Source organism: Protomyctophum bolini (assembly GCF_963924005.1).
Source record: "Protomyctophum bolini genome assembly, chromosome: 20".
NCBI lineage: Eukaryota > Metazoa > Chordata > Actinopteri > Myctophiformes > Myctophidae > Protomyctophum > Protomyctophum bolini.
The window spans coordinates 19,652,663-19,670,718 of record NC_137881.1 but is presented as its reverse complement, the minus strand read 5'-3'; the positions used below and the strand labels follow the sequence as shown (position 1 = coordinate 19,670,718).

Sequence of the window (18,056 nt, the reverse complement as noted above, 5' to 3'; positions counted from 1 at the left end):
ACTTGCCAGCCCATAGAGCCCCATTGTGAACCCGGACATGTTTGTTGAGTACACCAAGGTTTTATGTTGGAGAAATGGAGCATGGAGAAACTGCCGGATGCTAACTTGCATTATGTTGAGCAATTTTCATAATTGGCATAATATATAGAAGGCAAAAAGAAATGTCATCATGCTTTATGTAGCACTTGCCCAATGTGCTGATGGCTATGGCCATTCTTAGCCCAAGGTGTGTATTGTGTGCAAACCTAATGCTTGGAATGGATTTAGATTTTGTTTCCCTTATAGGTTGCTAATGGTATGGTCACATATTATGCCAATTATGAAAATTGCTCAACATATGCAAGTTAGCATCTGTCAGTTTCTACATGCTGGGGACCCATACTCAACATTTCTAACAGCCTACAACTTTGGTGTACTCAATATGCCTGGGTTCGCATTCTGGCAAGTGGACTAATAATATATCAAAATTATCTACACCAACCGCCCTAAACAACTATGCGACCGTTTTAAGCTTGTCAATATGGTATTTTCAATATTTGAACTTATAATTATGCCCTATATTGAAAATAGCCGAACTACAATTAAGGTCACATGTGTCGCGAGGGTTGACATGACAGTTGTAAATTAATAATAGGCCATGCCCTGATATCGTTGGGCAACTGCACCCGAAGATAGTTAAAGCCTGTGTTTTTCCCAAATGGAAGGCTTATATTAAAAATACTCAGTATCCACAAAATATAAGAGCCATTTCCACCGTCTTCAAAGCAACCACACCAAAACACGGTACAAAATAGCCCCTCCGCCGCGGTTCCATGTGTTATGGGACAAGTATAACTAAGTATGCAAACAAATAGCAAATTACCTAAATAAAGTTTCCCCAGTGACATAAAAAACTGAGTTCTTTGCCATTTAATAAACAGTTAAACACTCACCTAAAAAAACGCTGAATAAACTGCTGAAAGTGGGAGTCCATCAGTCCAAGAGTCAAGACGTGACGCAGTTTTTATTAATTTATTTCCCTTTCTGGAAAGTTCAAAGCTCGCGCTCAAAAACGAACAGATCTACAAGCTCACTCCGCGTTGCGACGCGACAAGTTGTTAGCTTGTAGATCTTAACATGAAACCGTGACGTAGTGTCAACCAATAACAAACAAAGAGGTAGTTTACGTCTTGCTTGTTTTCATTGACCAGGGTTGCTTGTTTCTATCACAAAACCTGGCAACACTCACTGTCCAGGCAGGCAGCAGAAAGTGTTTCCGCAAACATGGAGGCTGTCGTCAGTGATGTGGTAGCTCCCGAGGATCTTTTAGTAAGTTTTCACCCAAAATCAAATCTATTTTGTCTATATATTTAATTTGGCATACTTATTTTTACACTTGAATAGCACATAATAGTTGTCAGACACAAGTGTACGTTTTTAGAAGTGGTGAAACAGAGCTACTATGCGTGTGCGCAGCTAACATTAGCATTTAGCCCGTCTGTTGTTTGTGTTGTAGTCGCAAAGTGCAGATAAGGTGACTCACCCCATGGAACCACCACGCTTTAATGTCGCGAATCATGATTAAGAAGACAAATGTATGTCTTTGAAAGTACTTCTCTCATTAACACCTGGGCGGAGGGCACTCTTTATGAACCAAATAATGCTGCCTTTCTGATGAATTGAAAAAGGTGGACCCTGTTGTAAACGAGTGTAATGCTTTATCAGTGTGTCGTCCACAGTAACAGTCTTTGTATTGAGTTGTGCTTTCATGTGAAATGTACCCATTCTGCAAACTGTTAATAAATACTTCAATACATCAAGCCCGCAAGCCCTCCAGAAGCTAAAGTCACGCACAGTAAAATTCGGAGTCCTTGGCTTCCCAGACCCGCTAGCCCAGTGGTTCTCAAACTTTATCATGTCAAGGACCCCCACACTTTTTTTGTCAAATAGGTTTTTATTGAGAAGATTATAAATTGTTACACAAACATTGTGACACAAACATTTTTCTTTTATAGAAAACAAAAAAAGAAAAAGAAAAAAAGCCTCAACCCTCCCACCCATACTGCTCAGTGACACAGCATTCTATAGAATAAAATAGTAAGATGATAAAAAGCTCATGGAAAACATCTGGGGGGGGGGGGGGGTGGCATACAGTCAGCCATATCAGTGGTATCCTGTCTATTCATTGTTTCTACTCAAGTAATGGACAAGGGGCAGCCAACCTTATCAAATTGTCTCTCCCTGTTTCTCAGGAAATATCTTATTCTCTCAAGATGAAGTGTAGTAGTGTACTAGTCATTTAATTTAGCCAATGCTTAAATGCAGGAGCCTCCTCATTTTTCCAGTGCGTCAAAATTAGTTTTTTTTTGCTGTAATCAGACCATATGAGAAGAGTTGTTTCTGTGCTCTTGTCAACATAGGCATGGAGTCTGACAAACCCAGAATAGTTACGTAGTACAGGATCGGGGTCAATATGACTACTCAAAATATATAGTGTCTCAAATATCTTAATCCAATATCTTTGTATCCGAGGGCGAAAACTGTGAGGAAGATTTGCATCTATTGCATTACATTTGTCACAGTGCGAAGAAATATCTGGGAATATGTTATGTACTTTTAATTTGGAATAATGGAGTCTATGTATGACTCGAAACTGGATTAGGCAATGTCTGGAGTTGACTTCTTCAAGGCTGTCTTCCAGTTCCCAGAGCTCGTCTGAAATTGAAGTCCCTAGCTCATTTTCCCATGCCGACTTAATAGCTGAAGGACCCCCAAATTGACACTCATTAGCCCGCGGACCCCCATTTGAAAAGATATGCCAAGGACCCCATAAGAGAAGATTTTCACGGCTCTAGCAGTGATTCTCTCTCAACCTGTTACAATTTTGAGGACCCTCATTTTGACATGCATTAGCCTACGGACCCCCCAATTAAGGGCATTTCTATCTATCTCTGGGACCCCCAATTTATATATTGTAAAATCAATGTTAATTTAACTCTGAGAGTGTACAAATGGAAGCATGGAGCATTTGGTTCCATTTGTACACTCAGAGTTACAGACCCATAAGGGTCCATTTTGTTCCAAACTATAATTTAGCTGGGGACCCCCTGGAACTCCCTCAAGGACCCCTGGGGGTCCCCGGACCCCACTTTGGGAACCACTCCGCTAGCCTCTTTCGGAACCCTGAATACCTTTTTGTATTTGGAATGTCGTGGCTGCAATTTGCAACACTAGATTTTTCTTATAGAGTTGCAACACCGTCACAGGCCATTGACTAAAAAGTCAGATCTGATTGTATTAAAACTCACCAACATTGCAGCTGTAAGGAAAGCTTGAATTGTCCTTACAAAAGTGTTTGTTTCATAAAAATCCACCGTACACATGTTAGGAGCTATTTTGTGGTCAGTAAGTCACTGAACGGTCCTGTGCACCTAGCTGCAATTTGCAACTCTAGATTTTTTAATAATGTGATGAATCTAGAGTTTTTATTAAGGGGTAGCGCTGCTGCCTCCTGCATTATGTGTAAATGCGAAACAGATGGTATGCAGGGCCGTTCAGTGATTTACGACGAGCGCTTCCAAACTCCAACACTTAGAAAAAGAATCACTTGCACAGAATTTCTTGACAGAAAGTAGCTCATAACATGTCTACGGGGATTTTTATGAAAAACAAACTCGGCAGATTGAAAGAGGATAATTCAAGCTTGGACAGCTGCAATGTTGGTGAGTTTAACATCGTTTGATGATCGCAAATTGGATGAGTGGGGAGTCAATGGAGGGTATTGAACTCTAGATTCACCACATTATAAAAACAATCTAGAGTTGCAAATTGTGGCTACTGTTCACCACCACCTGTTTTGATTTTGCACATAATGCAGGAATGAATATAAAATGTGTTCAAATAACGTGTTCATTGAAATTGGATTGCAGCTTTCATTTAACTTTTTTAACATTTAGCTCTTAACCCATCCTGGCATTATGTTATACTTTAGCTATTGAAAAATAGCAGATCTACAAGCTCATAGCGTGGCACCGAGTGCCACGCTACAAGCTTGTAGGTCTGCTATTTTTTTTTTTTTTTTTAATGCCTCACAAATCTTTGAATATATATATATATATTCTTTCAGAGCGAAGGTTTTTAACTCAAATCTTTGCTTCTGAGGGGTTCCTGGAATAACATATTTTCAGATGGGGGTCGGTGGCCAATTACATATCATTTTTGGGATCCTTGACATGAATTTCTTTTAATTTTGACATCAAGCCTAAATGGGTTAATCCGTAAGCAAGAACAAAAAACATGGCAATACATCAAATACATACAAATAGCCATCAAATCATACGTAAGCTAAGAACCTAACACTGCACTATCTATACACTGAAACTATGCGTAGTATACACTATAAAGTCTATACGCAAAGTGTAATGTTTACATAAAATGCTATCAAAGTTACATAAATTGAGCCTCGCCTATGCATACACCTGTAAGGTTGTCGAGGCTAGGGAAAGTGCTACGGGCTAAAATGGAGTCTGAAGGTGGGGTTTCAGACAAAGGCAGAAGATTGGGAGTGAGTCTGCAGTTCTGAACCTGATTGCAAATTATGGGAAGTGCATTCCATAGTTTTGGAGCCAGAAGGGAGAAGAGTTAATTAAATTGAGACTAGTGTACGATGGAACCAAATGCCCTTCAGACCTGTAAGGTTGCATTTGAGACTAGTGTACGATTGAACCAAATGCCCATAAGGTTGCATTTGAGACTAGTGTACGATGGAACCAAATGCCCTTCAGACCTGTAAGGTTGCATTTACACCCTCATAGTTAAATTGGCACGACGTGTGTGTGTGTGTGTGTGTGTGTGTGTGTGTGTGTGTGTGTGTGTGTGTGTGTGTGTGTGTGACAGACATGTTTCGAGTGTGTGGGATATCAAAAGCAACTGAAAAATATTTGTGCCCTTGATAATGTATTTTATAAATGTGGACTCAAATAAAGAGTTTGAAATGTGTGGGTGGGAAGTTACAGCTGTTATTGCATAGGAAAACTAATTCTGTTTTGTATTTGTCAGAAATTTGAGAAGAAGTACAACGGCGAGCTGGTAAAAGGTGCTGTGTCCAAAGAGACCAAGTTTGAATATTCATGGTGTCTAATTAGGAGCAAGTACTCGGATGACATCAAGAAGGGAATCGTCCTGTTGGATGGTGAGTTAGTTGTCCACTACCTCCCTTTCTAAATACATGGTCAAAATAGCACTGTCATGTGAATAACTGAATATATATATTTATATATCTTTGAGTTCCACATATAATTGGGACTAGTTATTAATTTCTCTTCTATTTTTAGATCTAGTTCAGAAGGCAACAAAGGAAGACTCCAGGGACTTCCTTTTCTACTTGTCCGTTGCCAATTACAGACTAAAGGTGATGCGTGATGACAGTCGTGCATTTACTTTAGCAAGCTCATTATCAACAGCGTGTTCGTTTTTTATGACTTTTGCAGAATTGCCTTCACTGCATTGCATTTGTTTAGGACATTTGCACAATCATTTTGTTTGCCAAAGATTACAGTGAACACGTGATTGTTGTAATATAGTATCACAGGGATAATGTATGTTGAGCGTGTCCACCTGTCCCTCACGTCACGTGTGACCTATTTTGCCCCCACTCCTTGCTCCCCCTTCCTTCCACTTCTCCCTCTGCTTTTCCATTCCAGGAGTATGAAAAGGCCTTGAAGTACATCAGGACTCTGCTGAGAAACGAGCCAGGGAACAAGCAGGCTCAGGATATGGAGAAACTCGTAGACAAAGCTTTGAAGAAGGGTAAGAGGCAATCTTTACCCCTTTTAGCTCACTCCCAGTTTGATATGCATTGATTAGGCAACAAGAGTATTTTATTTTATTTCTTTTTTTTCTCTGGGACACCAAAGCCTAGTCTTGCATAACGTAGCCAGACAACTATTCCACAATCTCTGAATGATATAGTCTGGAACTACACCTCCCAAAATCCTTCCTCCTCATTTCCGTTCACTGAAATATAAAAAAAAATGAAATTTACATTTCCTTTTTTTTCTTCTGCTAAGCAGCAAGCTATATATGCTTTGATTTTAATTTATATTAGGATAAATGTGCATGACTGTAAAGATGAAACGGAAGTGGGGAGGAGGCTTCACGTCCGCTTTCTCCCTTAATCATCAAAGGAGCTTCAATGTCCCAGGCTGTATGACCAGAAGCATTTGAAAATTGTGGGAAGCCGTGTGAGACTAGTAAAAGCGTAACTAACTCTGACGGTGTACAAAAATAATCAGTACACTCTCTGACCCCTGGGGGTCCCTGGGCCTTTGAGAACCAGTGCAGTGGTTTTCAGGTTGAAAGTGGTTAAAACATTTTATTTTAAAGATATTAGTTTTGGCCTTTATTAGATAGTAGTCTGACAGGAAATGGGGAGCTAGAGTGACACATTAAAGATGGTCAGGATCGGGATTTGTACCAGTGACATGCTGGCATTAGCAGCCTAGGTGCCCAGACTGCTAAACCAGTCGCCCGGACAAAAGTATTGGGAATGAGTGTGCCGTTCTGTGCACAAAGTACTGATTTAGTCAAAAGGATAACCTTTTGTAATAGTTGTATATTGCAATGACTATGTGAGGTTGTCACAAAATCCTAAATCACACATGGACTACTCACGGCACATCATTGTGCACCATTTGTGAAGAACTGACCTAGTGTATATAAACTGTTACTTAAGATTCACTCTCTATATCAGTAAGCCTGATTTATGCTGCAGCGACAGTGTCGTGTGACATGGTAAACAATCTATTGTCAGTTGACAAAGTGTTGATGTATCAACACTTTATGGTTGGTATTTGTTAAGACTCGATGTTGAAGTTTACCCCTTGTCCTCTAGATGGCTTGGTCGGCATGGCGATCGTCGGGGGAATTGGCCTGGGCGTGGCTGGACTAGCAGCTGGAGTAGCAGGCCTGATCGCATTGGCTGTGTCAAAGGGAGCAACAAAATGATAACAAGGAGGTTGGGGGTGACCAAGCCTTCCTCCTCTTGAGAAAGACTGGGGGTTCTACTGGCCATCGCTTTCCGTAACAAATTAAAACTTTGACAAGGGTTGGTGGATATCTTTGTGGAGAGAACATCGAATAATTTCCTTTTTCATTATAGTCATGTTGCCAGGGAAATGATATGGTTTAACTTGGGGTTCTGATGTATTTACCATTTAAAACCAATTAAAGGTTTCAGAAAAATGCCATCATTTGCAGCTTTCTCATTTGAATACGTGTGCTATTTTTCCATACTAAGACCTTACTTATATTATGTGTATATTCATACTGTCGCATATTTACATCTTTGTTTAAACATGTAAATAAAAATCGAATAGAAGTGGAATGCAAGTTACTGCTTAATTGAATGGAGTTTCTCCTTATAGAAGAAGGGTAGCTCACACCTTACATTCACTTCCTAGTAATTTTGTAACTAAAACAAATCTTTATAAAAGTGCAATTGTTTTATTATTTCTGTTGTCTGTTTAATTTCTGCTATAAAGAACTGTAAGGTTTAAGAAGGTGTCTTTGGGTGTGAAGGGAATTGTAGCATTATACATGTGTTAGAAAGAAGGGTCAGAAGAAGCTGCTGGTTGGTCTGAAATGTAAACTACTAGATGTTAAAGCTGCCTCATTCTGTTGATAGGAGGCAGCTGAAAGAGAAGCTTGTTTGAGTTGTTTGCAAGGGCATGAGGACAGTGCTCCATTCTCGTTAGAATTGGAAATAACGTTTGGTTTCATTTATTCTGAATATAATAAGCACTTAAAGCCTCAAGTGGTTGCACTTACAGGACATGAATAATATATTTGTCAGTAAATGTTTCTGTCTTTATTATTATCTTTAACTGTTTTATTTGGCTGTAATCTCAGTCTCGGTAAATAAAGAGATTTTGAAGTGACAAATTTGTGTTCTTGCAAAATCATTGCAGGTGTTTTGGAATGAATGACAGTATCGCGGACATACAGGCATCGTGTTGGTGTTGTGTGGTGTTTACCTGTATATGATTAGGAAAGGAAGTACAATGTGACAGTTGTGTAATTTTCCATTTGTCTGCTGACATATTAGACCTATCAAAGTTATTTAAGGATCCTCTATTGATTGACCAAAGTCCAACATACTGTATAATACTATAGTTCCCATTTTGGCAAACCAGCCAAATATTGTTCATATTCCATTTAGTTACGGAGTAGACTGTGAATTACTTTATGCAATTGTCTGATGGCTTTTTGCTTGAGGCATTGACGCTAATAGAGAGTATAATATATAAATGTACTGCCGGTAAATATAACAATTTACACTGTAAAGTCTAGATTCTGCTTTGTAGATGCCTTATGTCCTGCCTCCCGAGGTTCCTGAGGTGGGTTTGGGGTCCCTAGCACGATTTTAGAGCAGGAAGGCCTCATGGTGTCTATCTCTTGTGTCGTGTTATCAGTCCTTTGTGATGTTACTCATTAACTCACTTGACAGCATCGAAACTGCCCAGGGACAGGACTAAATACATACGTATCGTCTTCCCCGGATGAGGTGATAGGGTGGATTAATCACAGGGAGAAGACGGTAATCTTAGGCAAAACAAAGAAGAGGACATTTTATTTGAAGTTGGCTTTACCTTCAAAGTAAAAATCTAAGTACTACAGAGCGTATTGAAAGTAATACATGTCTATCTGTCTATTTAAATAGGGCATAGCTTTATTGTCCAAATGTCCTTGAAAATTGCCTGTGGCCTTACATGTGCTTTCTCTTTTGCTAAGCTTTAACCATCTGTATTTAGATACAAATGTGCAGTATAGAGATCATGCTTTTGTTCATAATATGACGGATTGTATAATCAGCTTCACTGAGAACTGTGTATACATTTGGGGGCATATTTGTACAGTATATTGACTATTCAGAGCTTAAGATGCTCCACCAGAGGCCAGGGTAGAGATTTGGTCATCCCAAAGGTAGAGCCTGGGATGGCCAGGCTAATATAACTACGTAGATATTAGTCTGGAATTTTGGTCTATAAGATTTATTTCCAAGGGGCGGTAATAGAAACGGATTCCAATGTCACGGAAAAACATTCTCACTTTGAATGGTGGGCTCTGATTGGTCACCCACAACTCGGGTGAGGTGAGCTAAATGTAATTTAAACTGAGGAGTCTCAGACCAATCTTCTCATGTTTTCTTTTTCTCCTGTGGCAGATTGTCTGGTATCCAGGCTAGCGCTAATCAGTGGTGGACAGTAACTAGCTACCTGTACTGTACTTGAGCAAGCTCATGACTTATACTCCGCTACATTTCAAATAGAAACATTGTTCTATTTGAAATTGTTCTATCACTCAACTACATTTCTAGGAAGGGACTCTTGGGACTCAAGCATTTACTGTAAACCCTATTTCAAATAGAGTCACATAGTGGCGGTGCAACTCAGTGTCAGCTTGTAGATCTGCTATTTTCATTATTTCAAAATAGGTCTGGTTTGTGTTGGGGGTTCATTTCTTATGTTTTTTGGGGGAAATGTTTTAAATTTCAATACAGCAATGTATTGATATTAAAAAGGGAATGTACTTTGGAATACTTGAGCAATTACTTGATATATGTACTTTGTCCCGATTGATACAGATTGTCTTGTCTCATCTGCTATTGGTTCTTTAAATGGGGAATATGGATCTTGTAATCTGTTTGTGTGTGATGTACAGTATGTAATGTATGTATTTGTGTTGGACTGCTATGTCGGTAAAGCATGTACAGGTTTTATCTTACCATAGGCCTATAGCACACCACTAAAGGGAATTGCCTAGTCAAGACAACGGAGAAGGGGGAGAAATGTGTCCTTGACTTATATCCTTTCCTGTTCACACCCATAATTCAAAGTTTTATTATTCATTCACCAATTTTAGTACAGTCAGTTCCTTTGAGAAACAGTCACTATCTTTGTGAGTTTGAAAGGAAATGTCCTTATTAATTAATTCCCACTGAGTCACTGACGTTTCTTTTCATGTTCATAGTTTGCTGTAACCACATGGAGTACAGTACACAGTCAAATCCATATTGGATTTTATTTTAACCTATATCGGGGAGGGAACAGTGGTCATGTATGTTATTGAACTTGGAGGTAAGAAGTCACTGCAGTTTTGATTTGATCAATCAACCAAGTTGAATAATGTTATATGAGAGAATATAACACTGCACGGTCAGGTCTCAGCAGTCTGTGTCTCTGACAGTAGACCAAAAAGTAGCGATAACGTTATAGTCTCCAAGGTCACATACCCAATTAGAGCGCAGTACGTAACACAATGTGCCTGTGTGCTATCACATACCAATGAAATACTCCTTAATACTCCTCTCAAATGAGTTTTCAACTGTTGCGACTGTGACATCAAACCCTAGGCCTAGGCTGAGTCATGTATTCCAACACACTGTGTGTGTGTGTGTGTGTGTGTGTGTGTGTGTGTGTGTGTGTGTGTGTGTGTGTGTGTGTGTGTGTGTGTGTGTGTGTGTGTGTGTTCATTCAATGTCTGTACCACTTGATTCATTCAGGGATTTTACTACTGATTTTATTACAGTCAAATATAGAGATATATGTGTAACATGCTCCATGCATTTGTTTTTTAATTGTACTTAATTTAATTTACCCAGGTTAATCCCTTAAGGTAAATACAATATTCTCAGCTGCTCTATAGGTGTGTAGTAGGGAATGATAACAAATATGGTTATTCATTTTCAACAACACAATGTAATCAATAGAAATGAAAGAAAAAGTTATATAGCCTACAGTGTGAAATGTAACCAGCTGATAAGATTGGTACTTGTTGCATGGACTATCAGCCATTCTAGGGATAATGTTTATCATACACTACACATTGCCTACCTAAAGTAACCTACCTTCAACGAGCTGTTAAACCAAACCTGACATTCCTGCTTGAGTGGAATGTTTCCAACACGGTGCTTTCCTCCCAAGGCCACAATATGAATACCAATCTTGGCTCTAAATAAAGTTTTAAAAAAATTAACCCAAACTACCTGCTTTAACAGGCTCCATTTTTCATAAGAGTCTGATTCATCCCTAATCAAACATTGCATATAAGAATGTGGATTTGTTTTTCTTCCTTTTTTTGTAACTTTATATCAGTTATCTCGCAAAGGATACACTTTATCACATGCAGGCTTACGTACTTGATACTAGTTGTTTTAAAAGGGTTTCGGCTGATAGCGTGACATCAGCAGTTTCTATGTTTTTATGCTTTCTGTGCACTTCCTCTCAATGTTTAACACGACTCTGAGAATGGTCTTTCTCATCCGAGTCATCCTACATCCTCAATTGCCTGGAATGTTTCACAAAAATATGTATTAGTTATCTTGATCAATTTCATAAGTCAAATCAAATGTATTTATAATAAAGTACATTTAAAAACAACTCACTTTGAACAAAAGTGCTGTACTGAACAATATAAACATCAAGACATACAAGAGGTATAAATGGACAGCCGGACAAAAGCTAATATTATTTAAAACAATAAGATTCAACAAAATCAACCATATCTATATGCGAATGATGTGTTCCTCAGTTTAGGACCTGCGACAGCAAAGGCGTGGTCACCCCTGAGTTTAGTTTTCGGGACAGCCATATAGCCCCAAGTCGACTCACCTGAGGAATCTAACGATGGAGGGAGAGGTTAAAAGGTCATCAATGGGTACAAGAGGGGACGAGCCCATTGAAGTGGTAGTTCACCCTAAACGTTAAACAGGAGGAGATCAGGAGGTGCTGAACCACTGCATGCTTAAAGCAGGTTGGAAATGGTATCAGTGGCCAAGGATCTGTTGACGATGGCGAGGATACTGGGACCTGCTATACAGCAACCTCCATCAGGAGGGCAATTGTCAAGTGGGCAGGTTGCGTATGTGTGTGTGTGTGTGTGTGTGTGTGTGTGTGTGTGTGTGTGTGTGTGTGTGTGTGTGTGTGTGTGTGTGTGTGTGTGTGTGTGTGTGTGTGTGTGTGTGTGTGTGTGTGCGTGCGTGGGGGGGATTTTCTTTCCGATGCTGTCTTGGCTGATGGAAAATGCTAGAGAATCACATTTTGCTGCAGCCATGTCCAGGTTAGTATTGGGGGCAGGGTGGATGACAGAGTTTATTGTTTTGAAACAAAACGTTCAAGTTATGGGAGTTGTTGGAGATTAAGTTTGAAAGGTATTTTAATTTTGTTCTCGCTACATTAATAGTTTTTTGATATTTGAGACGGTTGTTTCCCAATATAGTCAAATAAATCTGGAGCTGATCACTTTCCCACCTCTTTTCCGATTTTCTGTATTCCTTCCTCAGGGCTCTGGTGGTGTCATGGAGCAACAATATCCATGATGACAGCACAGGCAGTGTTTAATAAGGAAGTAAGTTTGTCAGTGCTGATATGAGGCGGAGAGGCCTCAATAATGCAATTGTTGGGATCAGCTATGAGAGCTTCTGAAAATATATAGTATTCTATATTATCTCTATTCTATCTACATTAAATAATTCCTATATCAGTCCAGCTTCCATATAAAAGTATTTGCATTATTATGCAGCAATATGTAAAAAAAAAAAATCAAGTCCAAGTTTAATTTAGTGCGTTTTTTCTTGCAATATTCAATATAATAATGAATGACTCTCAATCAGTCAAGAACTGTGACTGTCCCTTCAAACTCTCAGGCTTTGTAAATAAGGATAAGGATTTAAAGTCTGAGATTAAAACAACACTTTCAAATAAGTTCATTATTTTTAGAAATACTGTCCAAGACACCTCCCACTTTGAGCTGATATCATCATTGCATGTGCAGGTCGCTTCAATTTTAACAAGCTATACCTGGACATGATGTGAAAGTTATGGACTTGCTTCTTTGACACATATAAAAAAGTCACATAAAGTACTGTTTTCACAGTCAAAGCCACCATGACATTGACTCTAACAACCTAGCAACCTGTGCTTGGGCTAAGCATGCCGTAAAAGAGCTTCGGCAAACAGTCTGGTCATAAAATTAGCCATTTATGATGGGGCAGAATCCACATCTAAGTCAGGTGTAAACAGAAGAGCCGACATTGAATGCTCTTATTTTTGGGGTGAAAGGCATTATCTCCCAATCAATAACTTGGATAAAAGGAAAACTTCACTCAACAAGAATCACTCCTATTAGATGAGATGCACTATAACCAATCATCTGCGATAAATCAATACATGTTTTATAAATGCTGTTTTGACATATCCCACTGTCACTGATGTTGAATTCTTTACTGATTGTGTGGATTTTGTGCTAGATTTCACACAATAAATAACTTAAAGGTAGGGTAAGTGATATTTTTTGGTTAAAACAAAAGTTTTTATTATTATAACCAAAGAAAATCACTTACCCTACCTTTAAGTGTTTTAATATCATTTAAAACTTAATCTACCAATATCAGCTTTTTAAAATTAATTAATGGTTTGATTGATTGATTGATTTATTCATTAATTAATCTATTTATTTATCCTTTAGAATAATGATGTGGATGATGAAAAAGCCTTGATACACCTTTATTTATTAATGTTTCCAGACTTGCATTAGGGGAAACTAAATACTTTTGTTCCCTCACTATCTTTGCGAGAGCTAATGACTAATGACTGTGTTTATCATCTCTTCTTTGCCTGGATCTGTTTTAGGGCCCTCGTCTTGACCTCTAGACAAATTAGTTTGCTTATTTACAAGTGCCCAATACATTGAGCCATTGTCACAAATGCAGGTTAAGTATTACCCTAATGATATCAGCTAGGTTGACTGTGTTTGCCCTAGTTTTAACATTGCTGACATGCCAGACTCGTGGAGAATTCTGCATCACACATCACCCACATTTCCATTTGTGCTTTTGATATGCTATTATTTGTAACTTTCTGTCTCCAAAATTAAACCAAATGTTTGAGTCTTGACATGGAAGCTGAGGTGCAGTGATATTCAGCAAAAAGAAAATAATTATATAGCCTTGAGATATTTATTTACCTTTGAATTTAAATTGACTGGTAGCTCATCCCTGGTAGCTCATCCCTATGGAGGCATTGTAAAGCACTTTGTAACATTGTTTTTGAAAAGTTTATTATTGTTATTATAATTTACCAATCCTTTTTTATAACTCAGATCAGATGTGTTAGTTATTTTTGAAAAGAAACGTCTGACTAAATAAGTCTAACATAGTAGAACAGACACAGATAGTTCAGTATAATTAATAGCAAGGGGTGACCATTGGACTCTCAGTCAACCGATAAACACCTGTTCAGTTTCAGGAGTGTAAATTCAAAAAGGAAGATAGCGGGCGTTCATTTTTGCGCGCGCGAGTGTGTGTGTGTGTGTGTGTGTGTGTGTGTGTGTGTGTGTGTGTGCGCGTGCATGTGAAGGGGCGGAGAGATGGAAAGCAAGTGATATGAATCATTTAACATAATCTGTTGCACTGGCCATATCTCATAGGCACACTAGACACAACAGACCAAGACGCTCATTAAACTTCAGATTACCCTTGACTAGGTTTTTCACAACATATTTTCATGAAATCATCAGAAAACTTGTCCGACAAAAAGGGATAACACAAAAAGGATACCTTTTCTTCTTTTTCCCCCCAGATTTGTTTTTCTTTCTTTCCTTGTTGTGTGAGCCAGCAATAAGAAAGCATGGATCCCATTGTGGAAGTAGTGGCTCTGATCTTGGGGTTTGTGGCTTGGGTGATGGTGGGGATTTCCATACCAAACCGTTACTGGAAGACCTCTACTGTCGATGGCAACGTCATCACTACTTCCACCATCTATGAAAACCTATGGATGTCTTGTGCTACAGATTCAACCGGTGTCCACAACTGCAGAGAGTTCCCATCTCTGCTTGCCTTAAATGGTATGTTGATCTAATTAATGAAATTAAAAATGTTTGAGAACTAACTGTCATAATCAATTGAACAGCAATGAGGGGTTAAGACAATCTGATTAAGACAAGAATAAATTAACTGCGTATTGCAATTGGTGCCCATTGAAGGAGGATTTCAGCACTGTTTAGGCTTTAGAACTCTATATAAAGAAATGTAACCATACAAATAAGTTGTAACAAAACCCCAATAAAAGACATGTACAGTATGATTATATCACAGAGGGAAGTTGTTGGCAGTCAGATGACTCTAGATTTGAATGTTGCCTCTAGGTTATATCCAGGCTTCTCGTGCCTTGATGATTGCGTCGATCATATTCGGTACCTTTGGACTGGTGGCAGCACTGATAGGAATGCAGTGTTCTAAAGCTGGTGGAGAGAACCTCGTCCTCAAGGGGAGGATTGCTGGCATCGGGGGAGTCCTTTTCCTACTTCAAGGTAACAGGGAAACCACAAGTTTGGAAGTTTTACATTTTAAGTGTGCAATATTTTACAGTGACATTTTGCAAACGCAGTGGTATTGATTCCAACTCAAAATGAGTTGTATCACATTGATTTGGGAACACCAATTATTTCTCCAATATCATGAGAGTCAGGCAGGAGTAGCCTGGAAACCAGATTAATCTGCCACAGCAAAAAAAAGAAAATAAACAAAAAAAATCATGTCATGCCAGGCTAAGGCATTCCCTATCAAATTGTGGATTTTGTTGGCTATCCATGGAGGGCTTTCTGTTTGTATCAAACAGAACTGTAATAGTCCTTTCACCAGTCTGTCTGAATTGGATTGTTACCTAAATATATTTTTATAGAAATACATACCAGTACTTATTTTTTTCATTTTTTTTCATACAAGTGAAAGAGCTTGCCTTGTTTATGTTTATGCTTAGGATTTAAGCATATGCATTGATTATGCATATATTTATTTATTTATTTACTATAGGCCTCTGCACAATGATCTCTGTGTCATGGTATGCCTTCAACATCACTCAAGACTTCTTCGACCCATTTTACCCTGGGACAAAGTAAGTGTGGCAAAGTGACAAAACAACAAGCAATAGCAGTGTGTTAACAGTGTGCCAGTGTTACTGTACTGCCCTCTACTGTGTGTCACAGGTTTGAAATAGGAGAGGGACTCTACATTGGCTGGTGCTCCGCTGTCCTGGCCATAGTTGGAGGTGCTGTTTTCACTTGTTCTTGCAAACTGGGCACAGAGGAGAAATAGTGAGTCCACATACAAACTTGCAATTTTACAATACTCAATAATACAACGACTGCAACAAATAATTTGTGTATTCATACTTACTTGCTACTAGTACTAACTGTGTACACATGTTCAACATGTGCAATAAAACCTTGTATGTCCAAAACTCTCACTTTTCAGGAAATGGTCAGTGTAGTTACTAGTTATTATGCACGCACACACAGACATACAGACAGACAGACACATTAAATATGGAGATACAATTTGTTTGCCCAGCAGCAAAAACATGTTTATATTGTTGCTTCAAACCTCATTAGACAAGTTCCCCATAAAAAATGAATTATGACCATGATTATAATTCTGAACCTCTAACCCGTATACAGCTGTTAACTGTAACTGAGCCATTTGATCCATTGCATGGTTTTCATTATCTCTAATTAAGATTTTCCCACCACTTTTACTGTGTTCCACCACTGATTTGATATATTATCATTTAATCTTGTACCCATTAACCCATTTAGGCCTGATGTCAAAATTTAAAAAACGTTCGCTCTGAAAGAATATATATTCAAAGATTTGTGCCGCATTTTTAAGATTTTTCAGAAATGGCAGACCTACAAGCTCGTAGATCTGCTATTTTTCAATAGCTAAAGTATAACATAATGCTTAGTTAAAACACCAAAAGGGGTTCCCGTCCAGAAAAGAGAGATTAAGACCTGCATCATCTATTTATTTTGTAATTAGTACTGCACTGTAATTTAGCATGGTCTGTTCTCTGGGATGGACTATAGGATGTACATTATAGAACCTTAAATGTTGAGAGACTTACATTAATTCTTAATTGTTGGTATACTGTAAATATATCAATTTACTGTTGATAGACTGTACCTATGTTCACTGTTATGTGTAGGCTATATTAGACACATCTCATTCATATCACTTTACATAAATAATTCAGATACTGAAGGCCTGCTGACACTGTACAAGTGTATATTCATTCACGTATTCATTGTTGACAGACTGTACTGTACTGTAGGCTAGACTAGGCATTAATCTAATCATATCACCTTGATATAATGTACTTATGTTAAGTCATCATTCAGATATCCAGTGCAGATGTCCAGTGTTACATCTAAGAATAACATTTATTTATTTATTTTTTATATTAATTTAGTTTCGTGACTCTACTCTTTAGTCTTACTTGTACCTCTCCTCTGTTGCTATGACACCTGCATTTTCCCCACAGGGATCAGTAAAGTGTTGTTATCTTATCTAATCTTATCTTATTTTATCTTGTCTTATTTGCCTCAGCCCACTGCCTTATCAAGCCAGGGGAACTGTCTACTCTGGACCTGCACCAACAGCACGAAGTGTAGCAGCCAGCACATATGGCCGAAATGCCTACGTTTAAGACAGGTCCACAAATGGAGCCTCGTGGGACAACTTCATGTTTCAAATAGATTTGCTATAAAAGTGCCTGGTACACTGTGGGAACATCAAGATTTAAGGTTTTTCCTTTATGTATATAGAACATGTTGGACTAGGCAGGGCTTGGTTGGGTTACAAGAAGAGTGGGCACTAAGGAAGTGTTGGCACCTCAATGTAAAACTTGCTATTTTGACCAAGATGCAAAAAATATATATATCTGAACAATTACACGTATACACAATTTGAACATGCACAGCACAGTCACATGTAATTGACCCTTCAACTTCTTGTTTATGCTCAAAATGATTGGATATACAGGTGTTGTAGCAATTTGTAGAAAATATTAGACGTTGTGAAATGTTCAATTATGTTGTATTCATGTATTATATATACTTAAGACCGTTTTCCCAATATTTAGTTGGCTATTGGCTATTTTGGACCAAATAGCCAATTTTACATCGAGGTACCCACTCTTCCTTAGTACAGTGCTCTTGTTGTTACCACTGGTACACTGTATTAT

At 38.4% G+C, this 18,056-nt stretch overlaps 2 protein-coding genes across 2 annotated transcripts; both read left to right on the top strand.

Moving 5' to 3' along the window:
* The first annotated feature begins 1,240 nt into the window (after positions 1–1,240).
* fis1 (fission, mitochondrial 1) lies at positions 1,241–7,920 on the top strand. Its single transcript, XM_080793012.1, has 5 exons — positions 1,241–1,308; positions 5,038–5,170; positions 5,313–5,389; positions 5,682–5,787; positions 6,872–7,920. Exons 1-5 carry the CDS (start codon positions 1,264–1,266, stop codon positions 6,982–6,984), a joined length of 474 nt encoding a protein of 157 aa, XP_080649138.1. The 5' UTR covers positions 1,241–1,263; the 3' UTR covers positions 6,985–7,920.
* A 6,724-nt stretch (positions 7,921–14,644) lies between these two features.
* On the top strand, positions 14,645–17,519 carry cldn15a (claudin 15a; the record flags this gene model as incomplete). The annotated part of the gene is made up of 5 exons (XM_080793011.1): positions 14,645–14,880; positions 15,181–15,345; positions 15,848–15,929; positions 16,021–16,128; positions 17,420–17,519. Exons 1-5 carry the CDS (start codon positions 14,664–14,666, stop codon positions 17,517–17,519), a joined length of 672 nt encoding a protein of 223 aa, XP_080649137.1. The 5' UTR covers positions 14,645–14,663.
* Positions 17,520–18,056: the final 537 nt, after the last annotated feature.

Coding starts and splice junctions, on each gene's coding strand:
- fis1 (XM_080793012.1), top strand. CDS start 1,264: ATGGAGGCTGTCGTCAGTGATGTGGTAGCTCCCGAGGATCTTTTA. Junction 1,309..5,037: donor TAGCTCCCGAGGATCTTTTA/GTAAGTTTTCAC, acceptor TGTATTTGTCAG/AAATTTGAGAAGAAGTACAA. Junction 5,788..6,871: donor AGACAAAGCTTTGAAGAAGG/GTAAGAGGCAAT, acceptor CTTGTCCTCTAG/ATGGCTTGGTCGGCATGGCG.